An 18,673-nucleotide genomic window follows, 5' to 3' on the forward strand; every position below is an offset into this window, starting at 1 on the left:
AGATATATAGTTTAAAGTGTCAACATAGCGGTTAGGACAGGACTTAATGTTATCCAATTACGCATCCTTTTTTTTGGCAGGGTATGAAGGTGTTCTGAAGCAGACAGTATGGATGGAAGGGGGGGGGGGGGGGTCGGGGGGGGGGGGCAACATTAAAGCAGATCCATTGATTATCCGTCATACTAAAGTCCTTCAGAGTAACACTCAGAGTAATGCTCTCCCCTCCTCCCCCCCTCCCCCGCATTTTTCTCCCACCATTGTCTAGTTCACGTCCCACCGCAAACTGGGAGCGGGGGAGGGGGTGGGGGGGGGTGGGGGGGGACGTCGAGGAACGTCGTTTTTAAACCTGGTTCAACGCCGGAGTTACAACCAGGTCTCCGCGCTGGGCGGACGGGGGGAGGCGGCGTTGGCGATGTGGTGGTGGGCGGCGGCCGTCTCGGCGTTGCAGTTGTTGTTGCAGTTGAGGCTGGCGGGGAGGCTCTGCTGGCGGGTGTTGGGGCGAGAGTTGCGGCGGGGGCGGGGGGGAGGCTGGGGCCGAGGGGTGGTCGGGGTGAGCGCGGGATCGGGGGAGGAGCCGACGTGGTTTTTACTGGAAGAGCTGGCCGAGTCCTCGTCCGTCTCGTCGATCGAGTGAATGCTGCGCACCGATTCGTTGAGGAGAAATTCGGGGGGTTGCATGAATTCGTGGATCGAGTTTCTGGATTCGGGCTTCTTGATGTCATTATACTGCGAGCTGCGGAACGCCTTCACCACTCGCATCTGTTGGTTTGGGTGTGATGGTGAGACACAAGGAGGGAATTAATGAGCGTGTGGACAAAGGGATTAAAACCATCTTATGTTTAAAAACAGGCTAGGCTGCTCTTGGAATAGCGTGTCCTAAATTAAAGCTTAGTTATAGCCTGAAGATAGACGTTATTTTTTACTTTCCTTATTGTAGAAAAAAAGGGTAACAATTAGTAATAATTACCACATTTTGATATAGAGCTATTTTCTTTTTACTGTGTTTGACAACATTGAACCCGTAGATGGCAGCAAAATCCCCAAAGCAGTCTAGCATGTAGAGCTTCTTTAAACAGTCAAAAAGCATTCATATTAAGAACTTAAATGTAATAAAAAGAAATAAAATGTCTTAGCTCTATTTCCTCAACATTTCAAACGATTTTGAAATGAATACGCTTACTTTAGTATAGAATACTATACCATTAATACTCGTAAACTACACTACACCATACTATACTATACCATTAATACTCATAAACTACACCACACCATACTATACTATACCATTAATACTCATAAACTACACTACACCATACTATACTATACCATTAATACTCATAAACTACACTACACCATACTATACTAGAATGGCTGTGAAGGAGTCTGAGAGAGGACAACATTAGAGACAATGGAACAGACTGTAGGACACACTGACCAGATATCTGAGTGGTGACAAGAACAGCTGGAACATACAGAGAGAGCGGACACAGAACAGAACTCAGAGACAGAGTCACAAGTCAACAACAACAGGACAACAACAACAACAACAACAAGACCACCACGACAACAGTGAACATGCACCGGCAGCCAGGGGAGCCGCCACCATGCTGTAACAGAGAGACACGCAGCAAGGCTGGGGCATGCACCAGGCCCTCCAGAGGGAGGACCAGGCCTCCAGAGGGAGGACCAGGGTGGACTGTGTAGGCTGTGGAGGGCGGCGACTCCTCACTGCAGGGGGAAATTACTCCTCCCTTACAGGAAGCTCTTGTGTTGTAATTCACAGGCAAAATGTCGCAGCCGGCACAAGATGAGCAAAAAAGAAAACACAATGTTGGTCTTTTGTTTGTTTTTTACAGCAGGCATCTGGTACGGTACGGTACGGCTACGGTACGGTACAGTACGGTCGATGAGTGGAATTTAGCTGGCTGAGAAAATGAATCAATGTCTTGTTTTTTAAATGGATTAAACGGTTATTAGTCAAACAGACCTCAGCAGACCACATGGAGGATGGAGCCTCAATCACTTTCTCACATAATTAAAGGAATAGTAGGTATTTACCAAAATGGGGATGTATCCCCATCCACCATCCCCAAACAGTGAACATTGAGTATAGTGCCCGCCACGTGTTGTTATTTAGTTAAATGTATTATATAATGTATTATTTTGAAATAATATGTGATTCTGGTTGCGGTTTTTGTGATAGCGAAGCTAAGTGGAAAAACGTGTAATGGCTGCTCCATCTCTTAAGAGCCCGCTTCACATTTAACAGTGTCATGCCTGTAAGACAGCAGACTAACATGACTAACGTAACATAACATGACTGTGAGGACAGAATGAATGTTATTTCAAGGTTTTGTTCCCGCCATTCCATCTAATCTAAACCAGTTAAACTACACTCACACTGAATCGTCAATTTGTATTTGGGTTTAAAAACTTGATCTTTACATCACTAGACGTATTACCGTACACGCCCACCTCTAAACCAACCAATCATAGACAAGCTGTCATCACAGCTAAACCTCGAGATAACCAATCCAAAGCAAACACACAAACCAGCGCTATGTTCCACAGTCCTCTTCATCAACTGCTGCACTTCCTATATTCTGTCAAATGGTCTCAATGCTTGTTGGTTCTGTTGAAATATAACTGTACTGTTTCACCAAATGTACTTCAACCGATCAAAAGTAGCAGTAAACCAAGATAAGCTAAGCTACGGCAAAGGCATATGCGAGAACATCACCATTCACAAAAAACACACATCGCTAGCCCATGAAAACACAGAGAAAAGCAAGTGAGCGGCAGATCGAGAAGAAGAAGAAAGTGTTAGTGAGCAGAGATGAGGAAATTAAGACAGTTGTGGTGGAAACTCAAATGACTGAGTAGTAAACCTGTAAATCCAATTCAATAAAATAAAATGTGTTAAATGAGTATAAGGAGGGTAAATCGATATCTAGCGGGCCTATACTCGAATGCTTACTTTGAGACTTAATAGTAAATAGAGTTATTTGAGTTTGACTTATGTCAAAACTTCAAATCCATCAACCCACCCATTTTAGAAGAGAATACAAATATAATGAATAATAGCTTAATGAATTACCCTGGAAATCCAGAGTTCTCGCGAGAGCACAATTTGAATTTGCTCAGCGAGTCACTCTGGGAACAAGCAATATACTCACTCCCCGATTCCCCTGGCCCAGAACATTAACCAATCACATCAGTGTATCTGATATAGGTGGGCCAAAAGTGTTGCTGTTTTACCGACAGGATACGGCAAGAGTCGTATCTATTGGTTAGCCCCGCTGGTCTGGATACATCACCCCTTGTATTCTTCTGATTGGTCGTAGTGTTATCCAATTGCGTGCAGTGATATTTTCAAATGCATGCTTGGTGCCGCCCCTCGAGTTGGGCCGTTTTCATTACTCGATGCCAGACCCCTACAGCTTTCTGGATGTGTGTCTGGATTTCCAGGCTACCAATGAATATCTTAATCATGAAATAAATGAATGACTTGACTTTGATTGAATGAATGACTTAATTCAGTGCATGAATGGGGATCATGTGCACAAAAAAGGGTGAGGTCCATGTGACCCTGTGGTGATCCACCACAACATGAAGCGCTGCGTCACTGGAGCTGAGCGGCACGCAGCGGCAAACAAAGCCAGTCCAGGGTGGGAAGCAGTGAGGAGGTTTAAGGCACAGAATCAAGAAATCAACCAAACCCAGCAAAGCACACAGACAGACAGAACCAAACGACACAGAGAGAGATAAAGTGCGCGGCGAGGAGGATCTCAGCGAAGAACAGCGTGGCTCCACACAGTCCTGTATCACACACACACACACACACACACACACACACACACAAACACACCGCAACACACTCATGCATGCGTGGCGTGCAAGTGTAACCGGTTACGAATGAGGAGGGGGACGTCAGAAACTCACTCCCGGTGGCCGCGGTGGCGGTGGCGTTTGTCAGAACTACGTGAGTGGGGGTGGAAATATTGGTTACGTCATGGAGCTGGCTGAGCACGGAGGAACGGCGACGCATGGCCCCTTGGAAGGAGCCGCTCCGCTTGAAGGTGCTCACTACCTCCATCTGGTGGAGAGAGGGAGAAATGCGCGCCACACAGAACACAGGGACACGTGTCACACAAACACAGAGTCTCCACAGCGTGTCGCTGCCGGTCGGCGGTTGGTGTTCAACCAAACATGAGCTTAGATGATCTACGTACCCTCAAAAAGAAAGACATTCACATAAAAACGTTTGTTAGGTGATTCAGAGGGTGGGATAGTGGATGGGTGGGTGGTGGCAAGTTCAACTTAAAATGCAAAGAAATGTGTGTGTGTGTGTGTGTGTGTGTGTGTGTGTGTGTGTGTGTGTGTGTGTGTGTGTGTGTGTGTGTGTGTGTGTGTGTGTGTGTGTGTGTGTGTGTGTGTGTGTGTGTCAGAATCTGGAGGGCAGGTGTCTTTTACCTTGGTGGAGATGTAAAGTGGGTGTAAAGTCACCTTGTTAATGAATCCAAAGTAGGAATATGAAACTCAGAGTCAGAGTTGAATGTTAAACCTAATGCTATCAAATGGGGTTTTGAAAACGGGGCCATGCAGTGGGAAAAAATAAACAATAAGAGCCTGTCCAAATAAAAATGTATGATATTAATACAAATATCAGACTGGACAATAGCATCAACTAAAGCCTGGCTACTGGATGTTATGCCAAGATGACATTGAAAAATATTAAATAAACTATTCAATACAATTTTTTTTTTTGCTCTAAAGTCTCATTATTGGTCTTCGGCTACAAACGGGTCCTTTGTGTTCTAACCAGGACAGTCAGTGTCTTCACCAGGCTTAATATAGGTTATACTGTCTCTTAGCACAACGTCTATAAATTCAGGACATCTGGTGCTTTGAGCCGTTTCCTGACACATATGGAAAAGCGTCCATATGTTCAAACCAACCCTTTACGTAATCATTGTTGGCCTTCCCGCGCGGTCGAAGCCCGAGGAAAACACGGAATTCTTTATAATTCACGTTTCATATCCCTCGACTTCCATCGTGTGAAGCTAGTGTTGAGGAACACTCCTATGCCTCGACGCTTGATATTTCAGAAGCTCATCCCTCTGAACGTCACCTTGAACACGCCGTAACATGACAGGGGAGACAATGATGAAATAACGACGATGATAGTGAACGTGTGACATGATTCAGAGGTGTTGTGTCGATGGCCCCTGTGTTAGGAAATTAAAAGTCATTACAGTGCTCAGAAAAACAGACGTGACAAAGACAATGTCAATGAATGCACACGTCACACACTACTGTTCAGATACCGAACGAGACGGCGAACGCACAACGACAGCGATCTGGGTCGAATCCCCCCCGCCCCCCCCCCGGATTTCGGTTGACCCAAAAATCTAAACCCTAAAACCATCTTCGTTGGGTTTCCACAATGACGTAACACGATGTGACGTAACACGATGTGACGTAACGCGACGTGACGTAACACGACGTGACGTAACGCGACGTGACGTAACACGACGTGCCGTAACACGACGTGACGTAACGTGACGTAACACGACGTGACGTAACGCAACGTGACGTAACACGATGTGCCGTAACGTGACGTGACGTAACACGACGTGACGTAACACGACGTGACGTAACGCGACGTGACGTAACACGACGTGACGTAACGCGACGTGACGTAACACGATGTGCCGTAACGTGACGTAACACGACGTGACGTAACGCGACGTGACGTAACGCGACGTGACGTAACGCGACGTGACGCAACACGACGTGACGTAACACGACGTGACGTAACACGACGTGCCGTAACACAACGTGACGTAACACAACGTGACGTAACACGATGTAGGGACGTAACACAACGTGACGTAACACAACGTGACGTAACACGATGTAGGGACGTAACACGATGTAGGGACGTAGGACGGCCTACGCTACGCGGGCGGGGGGGCGCTCCAACCTGCGTCTGGATGCGGTTGAGGCCTCTGAACCAGAGGATCTGTCCCCGCCGGAGCTCCCGCTCGGCGTGGTCGATCTCGTCCTCGTCGTCCGCCATGTCCTCGTCCATGTTGTCGTCGGCGCCCGTGCCGGGTCCCGCCTCCTTCAGGCATTTGAAGTGGCTGGTGGGCACGGAGGTGACCAGCTGTCGCCGGGCAGAAACGGGAAAGGTTTCCTACAGTCAGTCGGGAGTTTGACGATCGCCGAGAGCTTTTTCAAAAATAGGGGCGAGGTGAGTGAGTGAGTGAGTGACTGAGTGAGTGCGCCCCCAACTGTTTATCAATTATTATGGTTATTATAAACATTGTATGTCTTGTTTTTAAAGATTTATTTTTGCATTTTGTCAGCTTTATTATAGAGATGCAGTAAATGACCCAAGCAGAATTCGATCTTGGGTCTCTGCGTTCAGGACTGTGCCTATGTGGTACACGCTTTAGCCCAGTGCGCCACTGGGGCGTCCCATTGTATGTCTTGTTGTTGTTAACAGGAAAGGAAATAACTAATGAATCAGGAGAAGCCAATCACAAGAGAGGCTATTTAAAGGGGCCGGTGCTCTGGGGACAGACTCGGGGGGTGGGGTGGGGGGGGGTCTCTTGGAGGGAGGGGGCGTCCTACCTGTCCCCACAGGAGCTCTCCCAGGCCGATGAAGAGACACCAGAACCACTGCTCCAGGTTGAGCGGCGCGCAGCTGAACGGCTTCCCTCCGAACTGCACGATCACGATCTGAACACAAACACCAAGCTTTACCTCCGCCCGCCGGACCCCAACGACGGCCGTGAAGCGTTAACTCGTCTGGTGGAGCTAGGCCACCGAGCCAAGTACACAAATAATACGTAATACAAGAATACAGTGGCTTTCCACACTTTCTTAAAAAATATATGCTAGTATAAGCCCAATTAAAATACAAAACCAAATGTCCTGTTTAAGGTTATGTCCAAAGGGGGAAAAAACCAATTAGGACTGCACACTAATCTCGTTAAACGAAGCGAAGGCAAGGCTAGTGTCTTGGCCATCAGAGTTCCCACACACACACACACACACACACACCCACACACACCCACACACACACACACACGCGCACACACGAGCGTGGTACAGCTTCCTTCGTGGGTTCCACCTCGGGGTGACCTCACCTGCACCACGAAGGTGCCCAGGACGATGGAGCAGAAGATGGGGTTGGCGAAGATCCCGTCAAACACGTTCCTCTCGCCGTGGATCTTGCGGGCGTTGATCTCGTTGAAGAGCTGCATGAGCACGAAGGTGTTGAAGATGACGGTGTAGTGTTCGGACGGCGGGGAGTGCAGGGGGGCGTTGCGGCCGCTGTCGATGTTGAAGATCTTCTCGCCTGAGGGGAAGGTGCGTGCAAGGAAGCTCAGGTTAACGTCCGTCGTGAAGGAGACCCTTCTTCCTGGCTGTAGCATTCATTATGTCCCGTGGAATGCGCTGATGTACGATTTACGCTCCCGATGTACTTTGGCTGATATCGTTAAGTTTTGGCGCTTAAAAAAAAATAACAACATTTTCGTACGGTGTGTCTGTGTTTAAATGCGAATTCGACCACGGTTGAATGACACAATGAAATAAAAGAAGTGAAAATCATGTAATTCTTGTCCTCAAAAGGTTCTGCGCTCGAACCCCGACCAGTCCACCAATCCCTGAGCAAGAGGACTGACCCCTACCTGCTCCTTAATGGATCTGTAGGTCACTTCAAAGTGTCTAAACAGTTACCTTACATCTCCCCATCCTTCATCCACCCTCTCAGCATCCTCCACAAACCACCATACCACCACCCACCACTACCCACAACCATCCACCACCACCCAACACCACCCAACACAACCCACAACCATCCACCACCATCCACCACTACCCACCACCATCCACCACCACCCAACACCACCCAACACAACCCACAACCATCCACCACCACCCACCACCACCCAACACCATCCACCACCACCCACAACCACCCACCATCCACCACCACCCACCACCATCCACCACCATCCACCACCATCCACCACCATCCACCACCACCCACCACCATCCACCACCACCATCCACCACCCACCACCCCCCACCCCCACACCCACCTGCGAACAGCAGGGTGAAGATGATGACCAGCTGGTAGGCGCTGTGGCCCAGGATGTTCTTCAGCATGGTCCTGGAGATCAGGGGGTTGTTGCGTCCGTAGGGCTTCCTCAGCAGCAGCGACTCGGTGGGCGGCTCCGTGGCCAGGGCCAGCGAGGCGAAGGTGTCCATGATGAGGTTGACCCACAGCATCTGCACGGCCTTCAGGGGGGAGTCCTGGAGGAGAGAGGGCCGGCGGGCGCGGGGGGGGTAGATAGAGACGTTTAGGGGTCTCGTTGGAGGTAGGGTAGTGCGGCACGAGTGTGACGCCCCGCTCCCGTAGACTACCTGTAGGCACCCTGGAGCAAGGTGCCCCCCCCTCCCTGCTCCTTAAGGGTCTGGTAGGTGATATGTAAGGGATAATGTATAGAACGCCGGTCATTATCAGGGAATAAGCCCCGACTTAAGGTGTCTTGCTTCGCCCTGAAGGGGCTTATTTCCCGATAATGACCGGTGACGTTCTATACATTATCCCGCTTGTTACGCGGCTACTTGCCAAAACCAAAAAAATACTTCACACTGTGTTTCTTTTTACAATTCATTTGTTACCAGCATTCGTAGTGTTGAGAAATAGTCCGCCAAAGACGGTGACGTCGCTTAGCAACCGACTACACTGGGGTTGATAAGTTACCGGACTACTTACGGAGTGATACGATAGACGTCGAAAAAAATCCACTTTCCTTGACAGCGGTCATTATATGCTTAGCAACGGTCATTATTGAAAAATAATTCGCCACCGGAAGTCGGGAAGGCCCATGCAAGTGAACGGAGCGTTCCACAGCACTGAGAAGAGATGTGTAATAAGTAAGGGATAATGTATCGAACGCCGGTCATTATCGGGAAATACTTGCTTCTTCAGGGCGAAGCAAGACACCTCCGCTTCATGCCGGTGTCCTGTTCGCCCTGTCGGGGCTTATTTCCCGATAATGACCGACGACGTTCTATACATTATCCCGCTTATTACACGGTTTACTTGCCAAAACGAAAAAACGACTTCACACTGTGTGTCTTTCTACAATTACCATTTGTAGTGTTGATCAGCAGAGAAATAGTCCGCCAAAGACGGTGACGTCGCTTAGCAACCGACTACACTGGGGTTGATAAGTCTCCGGACTACTTACGGTAGGGTACTTATGGTCATGTGTCCGACGTGGGCTCGCGGCTCACCTGGGTGATGCAGGCGCCGCAGAAGGCCACGATGACGGCCACGATGTTGACGGTGAGCTGGAACTGCAGGAACTTGGAGATGCTGTCGTAGACGTTGCGGCCCCACATCACCGCCTTCACGATGCTGGAGAAGTTGTCGTCCGTCAGGATGATGTCGGAGGCCTCCTTGGCCACGTCGGTGCCAGCGATGCCCTGAGCAGGTGGACAAGTGTTCTAAGGCTTTGAACCCTTGTGGTGGTTCTGGGGCAGGGGAGGCTCAGTGTAGGAATGGAGCAAAAAAAAAACCCCCATCAGGATTCACTGAGGAGGATTTGGATTAGAGCTTCTGCTCAATAGTTCATTCGTCCCGTGCTCATTACACCAGTTATAACGTGCAGTGAAAGGGCAAAGCTGAGCAGACAGAACAAATAAACAGCGGTCGAATTGTGTCCTAATTGTCGGCTGGCAGTTAAAAGAAACCGCTTAAAATCAGGTCAAAATGAGCTTTGTGCCATAAATCCACCAAACGAGGAATAAAAGCATCTCCTGTCACTCGCCTCGTCTATTAATAGTCTGAACTCCTATGAACCCCCCCGCGGTGTTCTGACCAGCTTAGAGTTAGTCTGCTCTCACCATGGCGAAGCCCACGTCGGCCTTCTTCAGGGCGGGGCCGTCGTTGGTGCCGTCCCCCGTCACGGCCACGACCTGCCGCTGCTCCAGCGCCGTGCTCTCGATGATGCCTGCAGGGGACACACACACACACACACACACACGGGGTCAGGGTCAGGTGTCGGGGTCGGGGTTAGCCCTAACCCTGACCCTGACCCTGACCCTGACACGCCCGGAGGTCAGCGGCGGAGGTAGAGCTTACAGGAGAGGCTGAGAGCGGCGCTGAGAGTAGAGTCTATACGTTAGTACGATCTTTAGGATTTAAATCAAATTAAACTAAAGTTTGTGATGAAAGACCTTTCACACAAACCATAAGACTTCCATTTTGCCAGGTATTAAGTAGTGCAATATTACTATTGTATTACCATTGTACTGTAATAGTTATTATAACACCAGATCCGGACTACCTTTGACCAGGATGTATTTGTCCGAGGGAGAGGAGCGGGCCAGGACCCGCAGCTTGGGCCAGATCTTGTCGATGCGCTCCTGCTCGATCTGTCGGGATCCCCGGGGAGAACACGAGTGTGTTAGCGACCTTCAAACCGTGACTCTCTTACGTCGGTCGTCGTCGGTCGGCCAAGAGGCGGGCCAGCGGTGACTCCACCCACCTCTCCCTTCTCGTTCCTGATTCGCCGGTTGAAGTCCTTGCCCTCCATGCACAGGAAGTCGTCGCCGGGCAGGATGATGCCGCACTTGCCGGCGATGGCGCGCGCCGTGTTGATGTTGTCGCCGGTGACCATGCGCACGGTGATCCCGGCGCGCTGGCACTTCTTGATGGCGTCCGGGACCTGGAGGAGGAGGAAGAGGAGGAAGGGGAGATGTTTTAGATATACTTTGGATATTCTGTGTTTGGTGCTTCTAAGATAAGATCGGATCAGACGAGATTAACTTTATGAACCCGGACGGGAATTCAGAGCAGTATCACTGTACAGGACAGTGATAGAGAGAACAACAACGTTTAAACAAGAATGAACACTACAAAAAGATACATACAGAACGTATTTCTATTTACAAAATAACAGCAGTAGAAATACAGCTGCATCTACATTTGAAAGTCAAACGTTTTTTTTTACTTTTAACTTCTGTGGCACTACCAAGAGATTACACAGAGTTGCATTTAGGAGAGTATTATGCATCTAGGTTAATTTGTCTAGCTTTGTGCTATTGCCTTCAGCCATACAGAAAAGGTTTTAATTGGACTTTGGAGTGAAAGTATACACTTTCGCTATGTTAATGGAAAAAAAAATAATAATAAAACTATAAGGCAACATTTATTCTCAAAGATTGCTCAAAAGATGGAACATGGAGAATACTAGAATACTGCTTGAAGAATACTTCAATGCTTACTGGAAAATATCCCATCTTTCCATAGTTTCCAATAACAACAGTATGATGATGATGTCAATTCAATACCAATTCAAAAACAGAAGCTACAAAAGAGCCAGAAAAATGCATATTTTTCTATATCACTTGCAATTTCACTTCTTGCAACAATAGTGACAATACTTAGATATGGCTTAAATTTAACAGAAAATAAACCCATAAGATATATAGATAATATATAGTTGAATAATCCCAGATGGCAAATGAGGGTGTCACATCAGAAAGTACAGACAGTAAAAAGAATATAACCAAAGAATAGCCAGAAAAACTCTCTGCATACATTCACTCTCTGCATTCATGTCCCATGAACACATGAGACCATGTGTTCATGGTCCCATGAACACATGAGACCATGAACACATGGTCCCATGAACACATGAGACCATGAACACATGAGACCATGAACACATGGTCCCATGAACACATGAGACCATGAACACATGAGACCATGAACACATGGTCCCATGAACACATGAGACCATGAACACATGGTCCCATGAACACATGAACACATGAGACCATGAACACATGAGAGCATGAACACATGGTCCCATGAACACATGAACACATGAGACCATGAACACGAGACCATGAACACACGGTGCCATGAACACCATAGGACCATGAACACATGAGAACATGAACACATGAGAACATGAACACATGAGGCCATAAACACATGAGACCATGAACACATGAGAGCATGAACACATGGTCCCATAAACACATGGTCCCATGGTCCCATGAACACATGAACACATGAACACATGAACACATGAACACAGCGACGGACCTCCGGCCGGACGGGGTCCTCGATGCCGACGACGCCGATGCACGACAGGTTGGTCAGGATGTCGGCCTCGTCCTCCCAGTCGGGCTCGGGCGTGGCGGGGAGGTCGCGGTACGCCACGCAGATGGTGCGCAGGCCCTCGCACGCCATGGGCTCGATCACCTTCTTCACCATCTTGTCCCGGTCGGCGCGCTTGAAGTTCCTCAGCTCCCCGGCGGCGTCCATGATGGTGGAGCACCTGGGAGGCACGCACACACGCACACGCGCACACGCACACAGACACACACACACACAGGGGGGCCTTGCAGTTAGCATTTTCTCCTGCCAAAACCCCAGAAGAAAACGTTAATGTTTTAACCTGCGCGATATTCTTTTTCTGGTTGATTGTTGTTGCGATTCATCTCTTATTTCTGTTTATTTAAAGTATCAATCTCATCATTATCATTGATGGTGAACAAATACATAAGCCTCTGTTGGTCAACAGTATGTTCCTGCAATGGAGGAGTTTCAGGACGCATTTCTAGGTCGTCCAAGCTCCTGGTCGTTTTTAAAGGTTGATTCCACTCAAATACGACCAAAGCTCCGCTCTCCTCTCCATCTCTCCTTATCCCCTCCTGCGGGTCCCGCCTCACAAGATGGGGGCATCGTTATAAACTTTGTGACGTTATAAACTTCAACGTCCCGACATAGGAGCCAACTTTGACGACCATAAAAACTCGTGGACAACAAATCCCGTAAACGCTCAACACACATTTTTCCAATCCACTCAAATTCCATCAATCCCATTCCCAAATCATGCGGGGGGCGTAACACACAACACGTCCAAAACAACAACAAAGCCTTTGTGAACCACTGACTTCTTGAGCAGGATCTCCGAGGCGCCCTTGCTGTACAGCCGGAAGGAGCGGTCGGGCAGCTGCACCACGGTGCTCATGGACTTGCGCACCGAGTTGAAGGTGAACACCTTGTAGAACTTCTCCTCTGGGATCTGCTCCCGGATCGGGACGTAGTCCCGCTTCAGGCTCAGCACCAGGCCCAGCAGGGCGCACTCCGTCTTGTTGCCCACCTGCTTGGGCAGACCCCCCTCCTGGTCCGGGGGCTGGAGGTGGTGGACGAGAGAGACGCAGGTTGGTACAATGTCAACGGCAAATGGGCCTCGTTTATATTGAAGCGCTTTTATCCAAAGCGCTTTTACAGTGTTGACTGACATTCACCCATTCACGCACCCATTCATGCACACATTCACACACTGCGGCGTCAGCAGTCAGGGCGAGGGCATCTCGCTCAGGGACACCTCGACACTCTAGTAGCTAGGAGGAGGAGCCGGGGATCGAACCAGCAACCTTGCGGTTACCAGCCAACCCGCTCTACCTCCTTAAAGCTGATGCCGCCCCCCATAATGTCAGTGTGGAGATCATATCACCATGACGCCCACCATCACGCCTGGACCCCAACACCCCCCCCCCCCCACCCCACCCCACCCCACCCCATGCGGAGGTATGCCCCCCCCCTCCCCCACCTAGACCTAGACGGCTCCACCCTAACCATGATCTTGGAGGTGTAGGCGCTGTTGACGGCGATGGAGGCCACCATCAGCTCCAGCGCCTTGGCGTGGACCTGCTCGGGCTCGGGGATGGTGGGGAAGTGGTGGTCGCAGACGTACAGCTGCACGGCCGTCATGCGGTTGGTGGTGAGCGTGCCCGTCTTGTCGGAGCAGATGGCCGTGGCGTTGCCCATGGTCTCGCAGGCGTCCAGGTGGCGCACCAGGTTGTTGTCCTTCATCATTTTCTGGAGAGGAATGATATAATGTCGAGGTACGGTTAACTAGCTCATGACGGTAGCTCTGTGTGCGACGTTAAGCAGTGGTTAGCTTTAGCTTTAGCTTCATGCGGCGTTAACCAATGGCTGGTTAGCTCAGGGTTAGGTAGCGCACATTGATGGAGTGACCAGAGGTATGGTGTTAACTAGCTGTGGTTAGCTGATTACATGGTGTTAACTAGCTGTGGTTGGCTGACTACATGGTGTTAACTAGCTGTGGTTAGCTGACTATACAGTGTTAACTAGCTGTGGTTAGCTGACCACATGGTGTTAACTAGCTGTGGTTAGCTGACTATACAGTGTTAACTAGCTGTGGTTAGCTGACTGTACAGTGTTAACTAGCTGTGGTTAGCTGACTACATGGTGTTAACTAGCTGTGGTTAGCTGACTACATGGTGTTAACTAGCTGTGGTTAGCTGACTACATGGTGTTAACTAGCTGTGGTTAGCTGACTATACGGTGTTAACTAGCTGTGGTTAGCTGACTATATGGTGTTAACTAGCTGTGGTTAGCTGACTATATGGTGTTAACTAGCTGTGGTTAGCTGACTACACGGTGTTAACTAGCTGTGGTTAGCTGACTATACGGTGTTAACTAGCTGTGGTTAGCTGACTACATGGTGTTAACTAGCTGTGGTTAGCTGACTACATGGTGCTAGCTGTGGTTAGCTGACTACACGGTGTTAACTAGCTGTGGTTAGCTGACCACATGGTGTTAACTAGCTGTGGTTAGCTGACTACACGGTGCTAACTAGCTGTGGTTAGCTGACTACATGGTGTTAACTAGCTGTGGTTAGCTGACTATATGATGTTAACTAGCTGTGGTTAGCTGACTACATGGTGTTAACTAGCTGTGGTTAGCTGACTACATGGTGTTAACTAGCTGTGGTTAGCTGACTATATGATGTTAACTAGCTGTGGTTAGCTGACTACACGGTGTTAACTAGCTGTGGTTAGCTGACTACACGGTGCTAACTAGCTGTGGTGAGGTCACCTTGACGGAGTAAGCCAGGGAGATGGTGACGGCCAGAGGCAGCCCTTCGGGAACGGCGACCACCAGCACGGTCACGCCGATGATGAAGAACTTGACGAAGTACTGAACGTAAACGGGCGTGCACTCGGCCATCCACACGCGGCCCTGGATCACGAACGTCTCGATGACGAACAGGACCACCAGGATGATGACGGTGGTGGCAGACATGAACAGGCCTGCAGGGGAGCAGGGGCGGTTTTGTGTTCGTCAAACGGTCGAGACACGACAACCAAAGTTCAACTGGTGAATGCTAAAGTAAAGTTAAAGCAAGTGAAGATATAATTATAGCTAATACATATATATATATATATATATATATATATATATATATATATATATATATATAACACATGTAAATATCAAGTATAGAAATACATTTAAAACAAAAAACAAAAATACAAATTCATTTTTAAATATATGCAGAAAATGGAAATATTTAAATATAAAACATGCAAGAAATATGAAAACATTAAATATTCCATAAAATAATGAACAAGACAATACTAATTAAAACAAACACCAAACACGGGAAAAAGGCGCATTGAGCACCCGCGTCAAGGTCAACGTTCGGTATTCTAGTTCGGCGCGGCCTTCCGGACGACCGCGCGAAAGACGGGAGAGAAAAACCGCCAAGGCTGGACTTTTTAATCGCTTCCTGTATCATCTCTCCCATATCCTTATTTATAGAAAAATGATCACAGAGACAATCTCTCCTTGTTATTGCTTCATCCACCACCCACCCCCACCACCCCACCACCCCCACCACCCACCCTCCTCCCGAGCCCACAGATCCGCAGGGACGTACCCTACCTACAAACCTCTGCTTTGAAGTGGTCCACCTGGAAGGGGGAAGGGGGGGGGGGGGGGGCGACGGAGTGAGGGGGAGATGAAAGCGGGGAGCGTTAAATTAAAATCCACCTCACCTGCCTTCCCGATTTCCACCGCCATTTTAGTCAGTTTGCCTTGCAGCACGGACTTCTCCTTCTTGGGCACGCTGCTCTTCTTCTTCTCCTTCTCCTCCACCTCCCCTCCTTCGGCGCTCTTCAGCGGCTGCATCTCCATGGCAACCGCCTCATCCTGTTTCTTGGCTTGGGGCCGGAAGAAGAAGAAGTAGTAGAAGAAGAAGGAGGAAGGAGGAGGAGGAGAAGGAGGAGGAGAAGATGAAGAAGATGAAGTGGTGTAACAAGTGTGCGATCGATGGCCCCACGCCACGCTACAGCAAAGTTGTTGAGTTTTGGCTGTGAGTGAGAATGTGCGTGTGAGTGTGTGTGTGTGTGTGTGTGTGTGTGTGTGTGTGTGTGTGTGTGTACACACACGTGTGTCTATTTGTGTGTGATTGTGTACTTGCTTGTTAATGTGTACATCATTTGTCTGTGAGTAAGAAAGTGTGCGTATCATTGTGTGTGTGTGTGTGTGTGTGTGTGTGTGTGTGTGTGTGTGTGTGTGTGTGTGTGTACAGAGGAGAACACTAAGGTCCAGACTGAGCTCACCTTTGGTCTGATTGGTCTCCAGTATGCTGTCTGGTTTCCCTGTAATGAACCATGTACATTTATCTGGAGGAGTTCCTGTCAACCTCATGCTATTGAATGACAATACACAACGATGTTGCGTGAAATATCCTAGATATTTATTCTACTACTACTAGTTAGCTAAGTATTATTAGTATTTGTTTTACCAAACATATAACGAAAATGGGATTATGATATACTGCAACACCACGGCACGCCCACACACACACACACATACACACACACACACACACACACACACATACACACATACACACACACACACACCCACTCACTCACTCACCCACCCACTCACTCACTCACTCTCACAGACACACACACACACACACACACCCACCCACTCACTCACTCACTCACTCACTCACTCACTCTCACAGACACACACATACACACACACACACACACACACACACACACACAAACACACAGACACACACACACAGAGTGTAGGTGGATCTACAAAGGACCTCTATGGCGGTCTACCCTGGGGGTGGGGGTGGGGGTGGGACGGAGCAGTGGGTGAAGAGGGGGTGCCAAACGCGGGGTGGAGGAGTGGGCGGACGGGGGGGGGGGGGGGGGGGGGGGGCGGGGGGCGGGGGGCACGGGGGGGTGGGAGGGGTTACATTAAGCACACCTACCATTTGTGGCGTGGCACGGCTCGGCCTCCACGTCAGGGGGCCGAATGGGGGAGTTAGACTCTGAGTGGGGCGGGGGGGGGGGGGGGGGGGGAGGGGGGAGGGGGGGGGTTTGAGATGGGTGGGGGTGAAACAAAATAGATATGAAATAATCGTAGAAAAGTAAATGTAAGCAAAAAGCCCCGAACGCAAAGAAAAGCAAAAGCAGCGAGCGGAACGGAACTGGCAGACGATATGGAGAATGAGCGTCTCTGAAGGAGTGTGTGTCGGAGGACGTGGACGCACTGTTGTGCCGCTAAGGTGTGTTTTATTTTACTTCTTTGCTGACACACCGCAGGCTTTTGAACACACACACACACACGCAGGAAAACACACACTGGGGGGAATGCACGCACACTCGCGCACACTCACACAGACTCACATAGATGTACTACGCAGGCACGCACACACACACTTGCGCGTGCACGCATACACATGCACACACTCACGGGCACGCAAGCAGGCACACACACACACCTGCACACTCACAAACACACTCAGCTATATCCTGCACATAGATCTGGTCCTGAGTGTTTTCCTGTATTCCTGGAATTCAGAGGATCAGTATGCCTCACTAGTAACGTGGCCGCAGACAAACACGACTAATAAAACATTATTATGTTCCCAGGGGGCGGGGGGGGGGGGGGGTGAGGGAGTAGGAACATAACAACATTCAAAGTTTTTGAATTATGAAACTACGTCTCACCTCGCTGATATTGTAAAGTTGTTTATATTTCTCGCACCCCCCCCCCTAGTAATAATGTGTTGGTGTTTTCGTGCTGGGAGTCGCTACAATGGGTCTCCTCACCAGCACCAGTCCTCATCTTTCTGCTCGGTCCAGTGTGACTAAAGGTCACATGCACACTTTTAATATACGGCAATGTAAAGCGGAGTATACGTATGAAATTCAATGCTTTATATATTATGTACTGTATATAAAGATTTCCCGAATTTCAAGTGTCTCCTATACCGCCATATTTCCCTTGATTTTGATGACATTTTATACATTTTGTTCATATGGGTCCATACACTTAGGAAGTCTCTTTAAATAGGGCGAACCCTCAGAACCCGCCCCCCCACCCCCCCACTCCACGGCACCATCTTGCGCCCCACTTTGTTCCGTTCAAATATTGATCACTCTGCAGTCGGTGGAGCTTTCATGGGATAGATAGAATTATTAAACAGCTCTCTCTCTCCTCACCCTTTCTGTCTCTCTGTCTGTCTCTCTGACTCTCGTCTCTCTTCCCCTCTCGGTCTATCTCACTCCCTCTCCCTCTCTCTCACTTGAACTCTCCCTCTCACTTGATCTCTCTCTCTCTCTCTCTCTCTCCCCCCCCCCCCCTTCTCTCTTGATCTTCCTATCTCTCTTCACCATCTCTGTTTCCCTCTTGATCTCTCTCCCCCTCTCCGTCTCTCCCTCGCTCTTCCTCTTTCCGTTCAATTTGTTCCGTATGAAATAACATTTCGGATCCGCCGTC

General features: G+C 49.1%; 1 protein-coding gene across 1 annotated transcript in view; it reads right to left on the bottom strand.

Annotated features, from left to right (window-relative positions):
• Window positions 1-363: 363 nt before the first annotated feature.
• The window catches only part of atp2b3a (ATPase plasma membrane Ca2+ transporting 3a), a gene marked incomplete at both ends in the record, with an annotated part of 32,308 nt that continues 13,998 nt past the window's right edge, over window positions 364-18,673 (bottom strand). Inside the window, 15 exons of the mRNA XM_084479748.1 lie at window positions 364-759; window positions 4,010-4,096; window positions 5,987-6,169; window positions 6,640-6,747; window positions 7,158-7,369; window positions 8,118-8,331; window positions 9,322-9,513; window positions 9,934-10,040; window positions 10,377-10,464; window positions 10,578-10,757; window positions 12,146-12,380; window positions 13,000-13,241; window positions 13,688-13,930; window positions 14,954-15,168; window positions 15,916-16,091. Coding sequence (XP_084335874.1) covers window positions 364-759; window positions 4,010-4,096; window positions 5,987-6,169; window positions 6,640-6,747; window positions 7,158-7,369; window positions 8,118-8,331; window positions 9,322-9,513; window positions 9,934-10,040; window positions 10,377-10,464; window positions 10,578-10,757; window positions 12,146-12,380; window positions 13,000-13,241; window positions 13,688-13,930; window positions 14,954-15,168; window positions 15,916-16,091 — 2,878 coding nt within the window. The remainder of the gene's footprint in view (window positions 760-4,009; window positions 4,097-5,986; window positions 6,170-6,639; window positions 6,748-7,157; window positions 7,370-8,117; window positions 8,332-9,321; window positions 9,514-9,933; window positions 10,041-10,376; window positions 10,465-10,577; window positions 10,758-12,145; window positions 12,381-12,999; window positions 13,242-13,687; window positions 13,931-14,953; window positions 15,169-15,915; window positions 16,092-18,673) is intronic.

Source organism: Micromesistius poutassou (assembly GCF_964030765.1).
Source record: "Micromesistius poutassou genome assembly, chromosome: 15".
In the NCBI taxonomy this organism is placed as follows: Eukaryota; Metazoa; Chordata; class Actinopteri; order Gadiformes; family Gadidae; genus Micromesistius; species Micromesistius poutassou.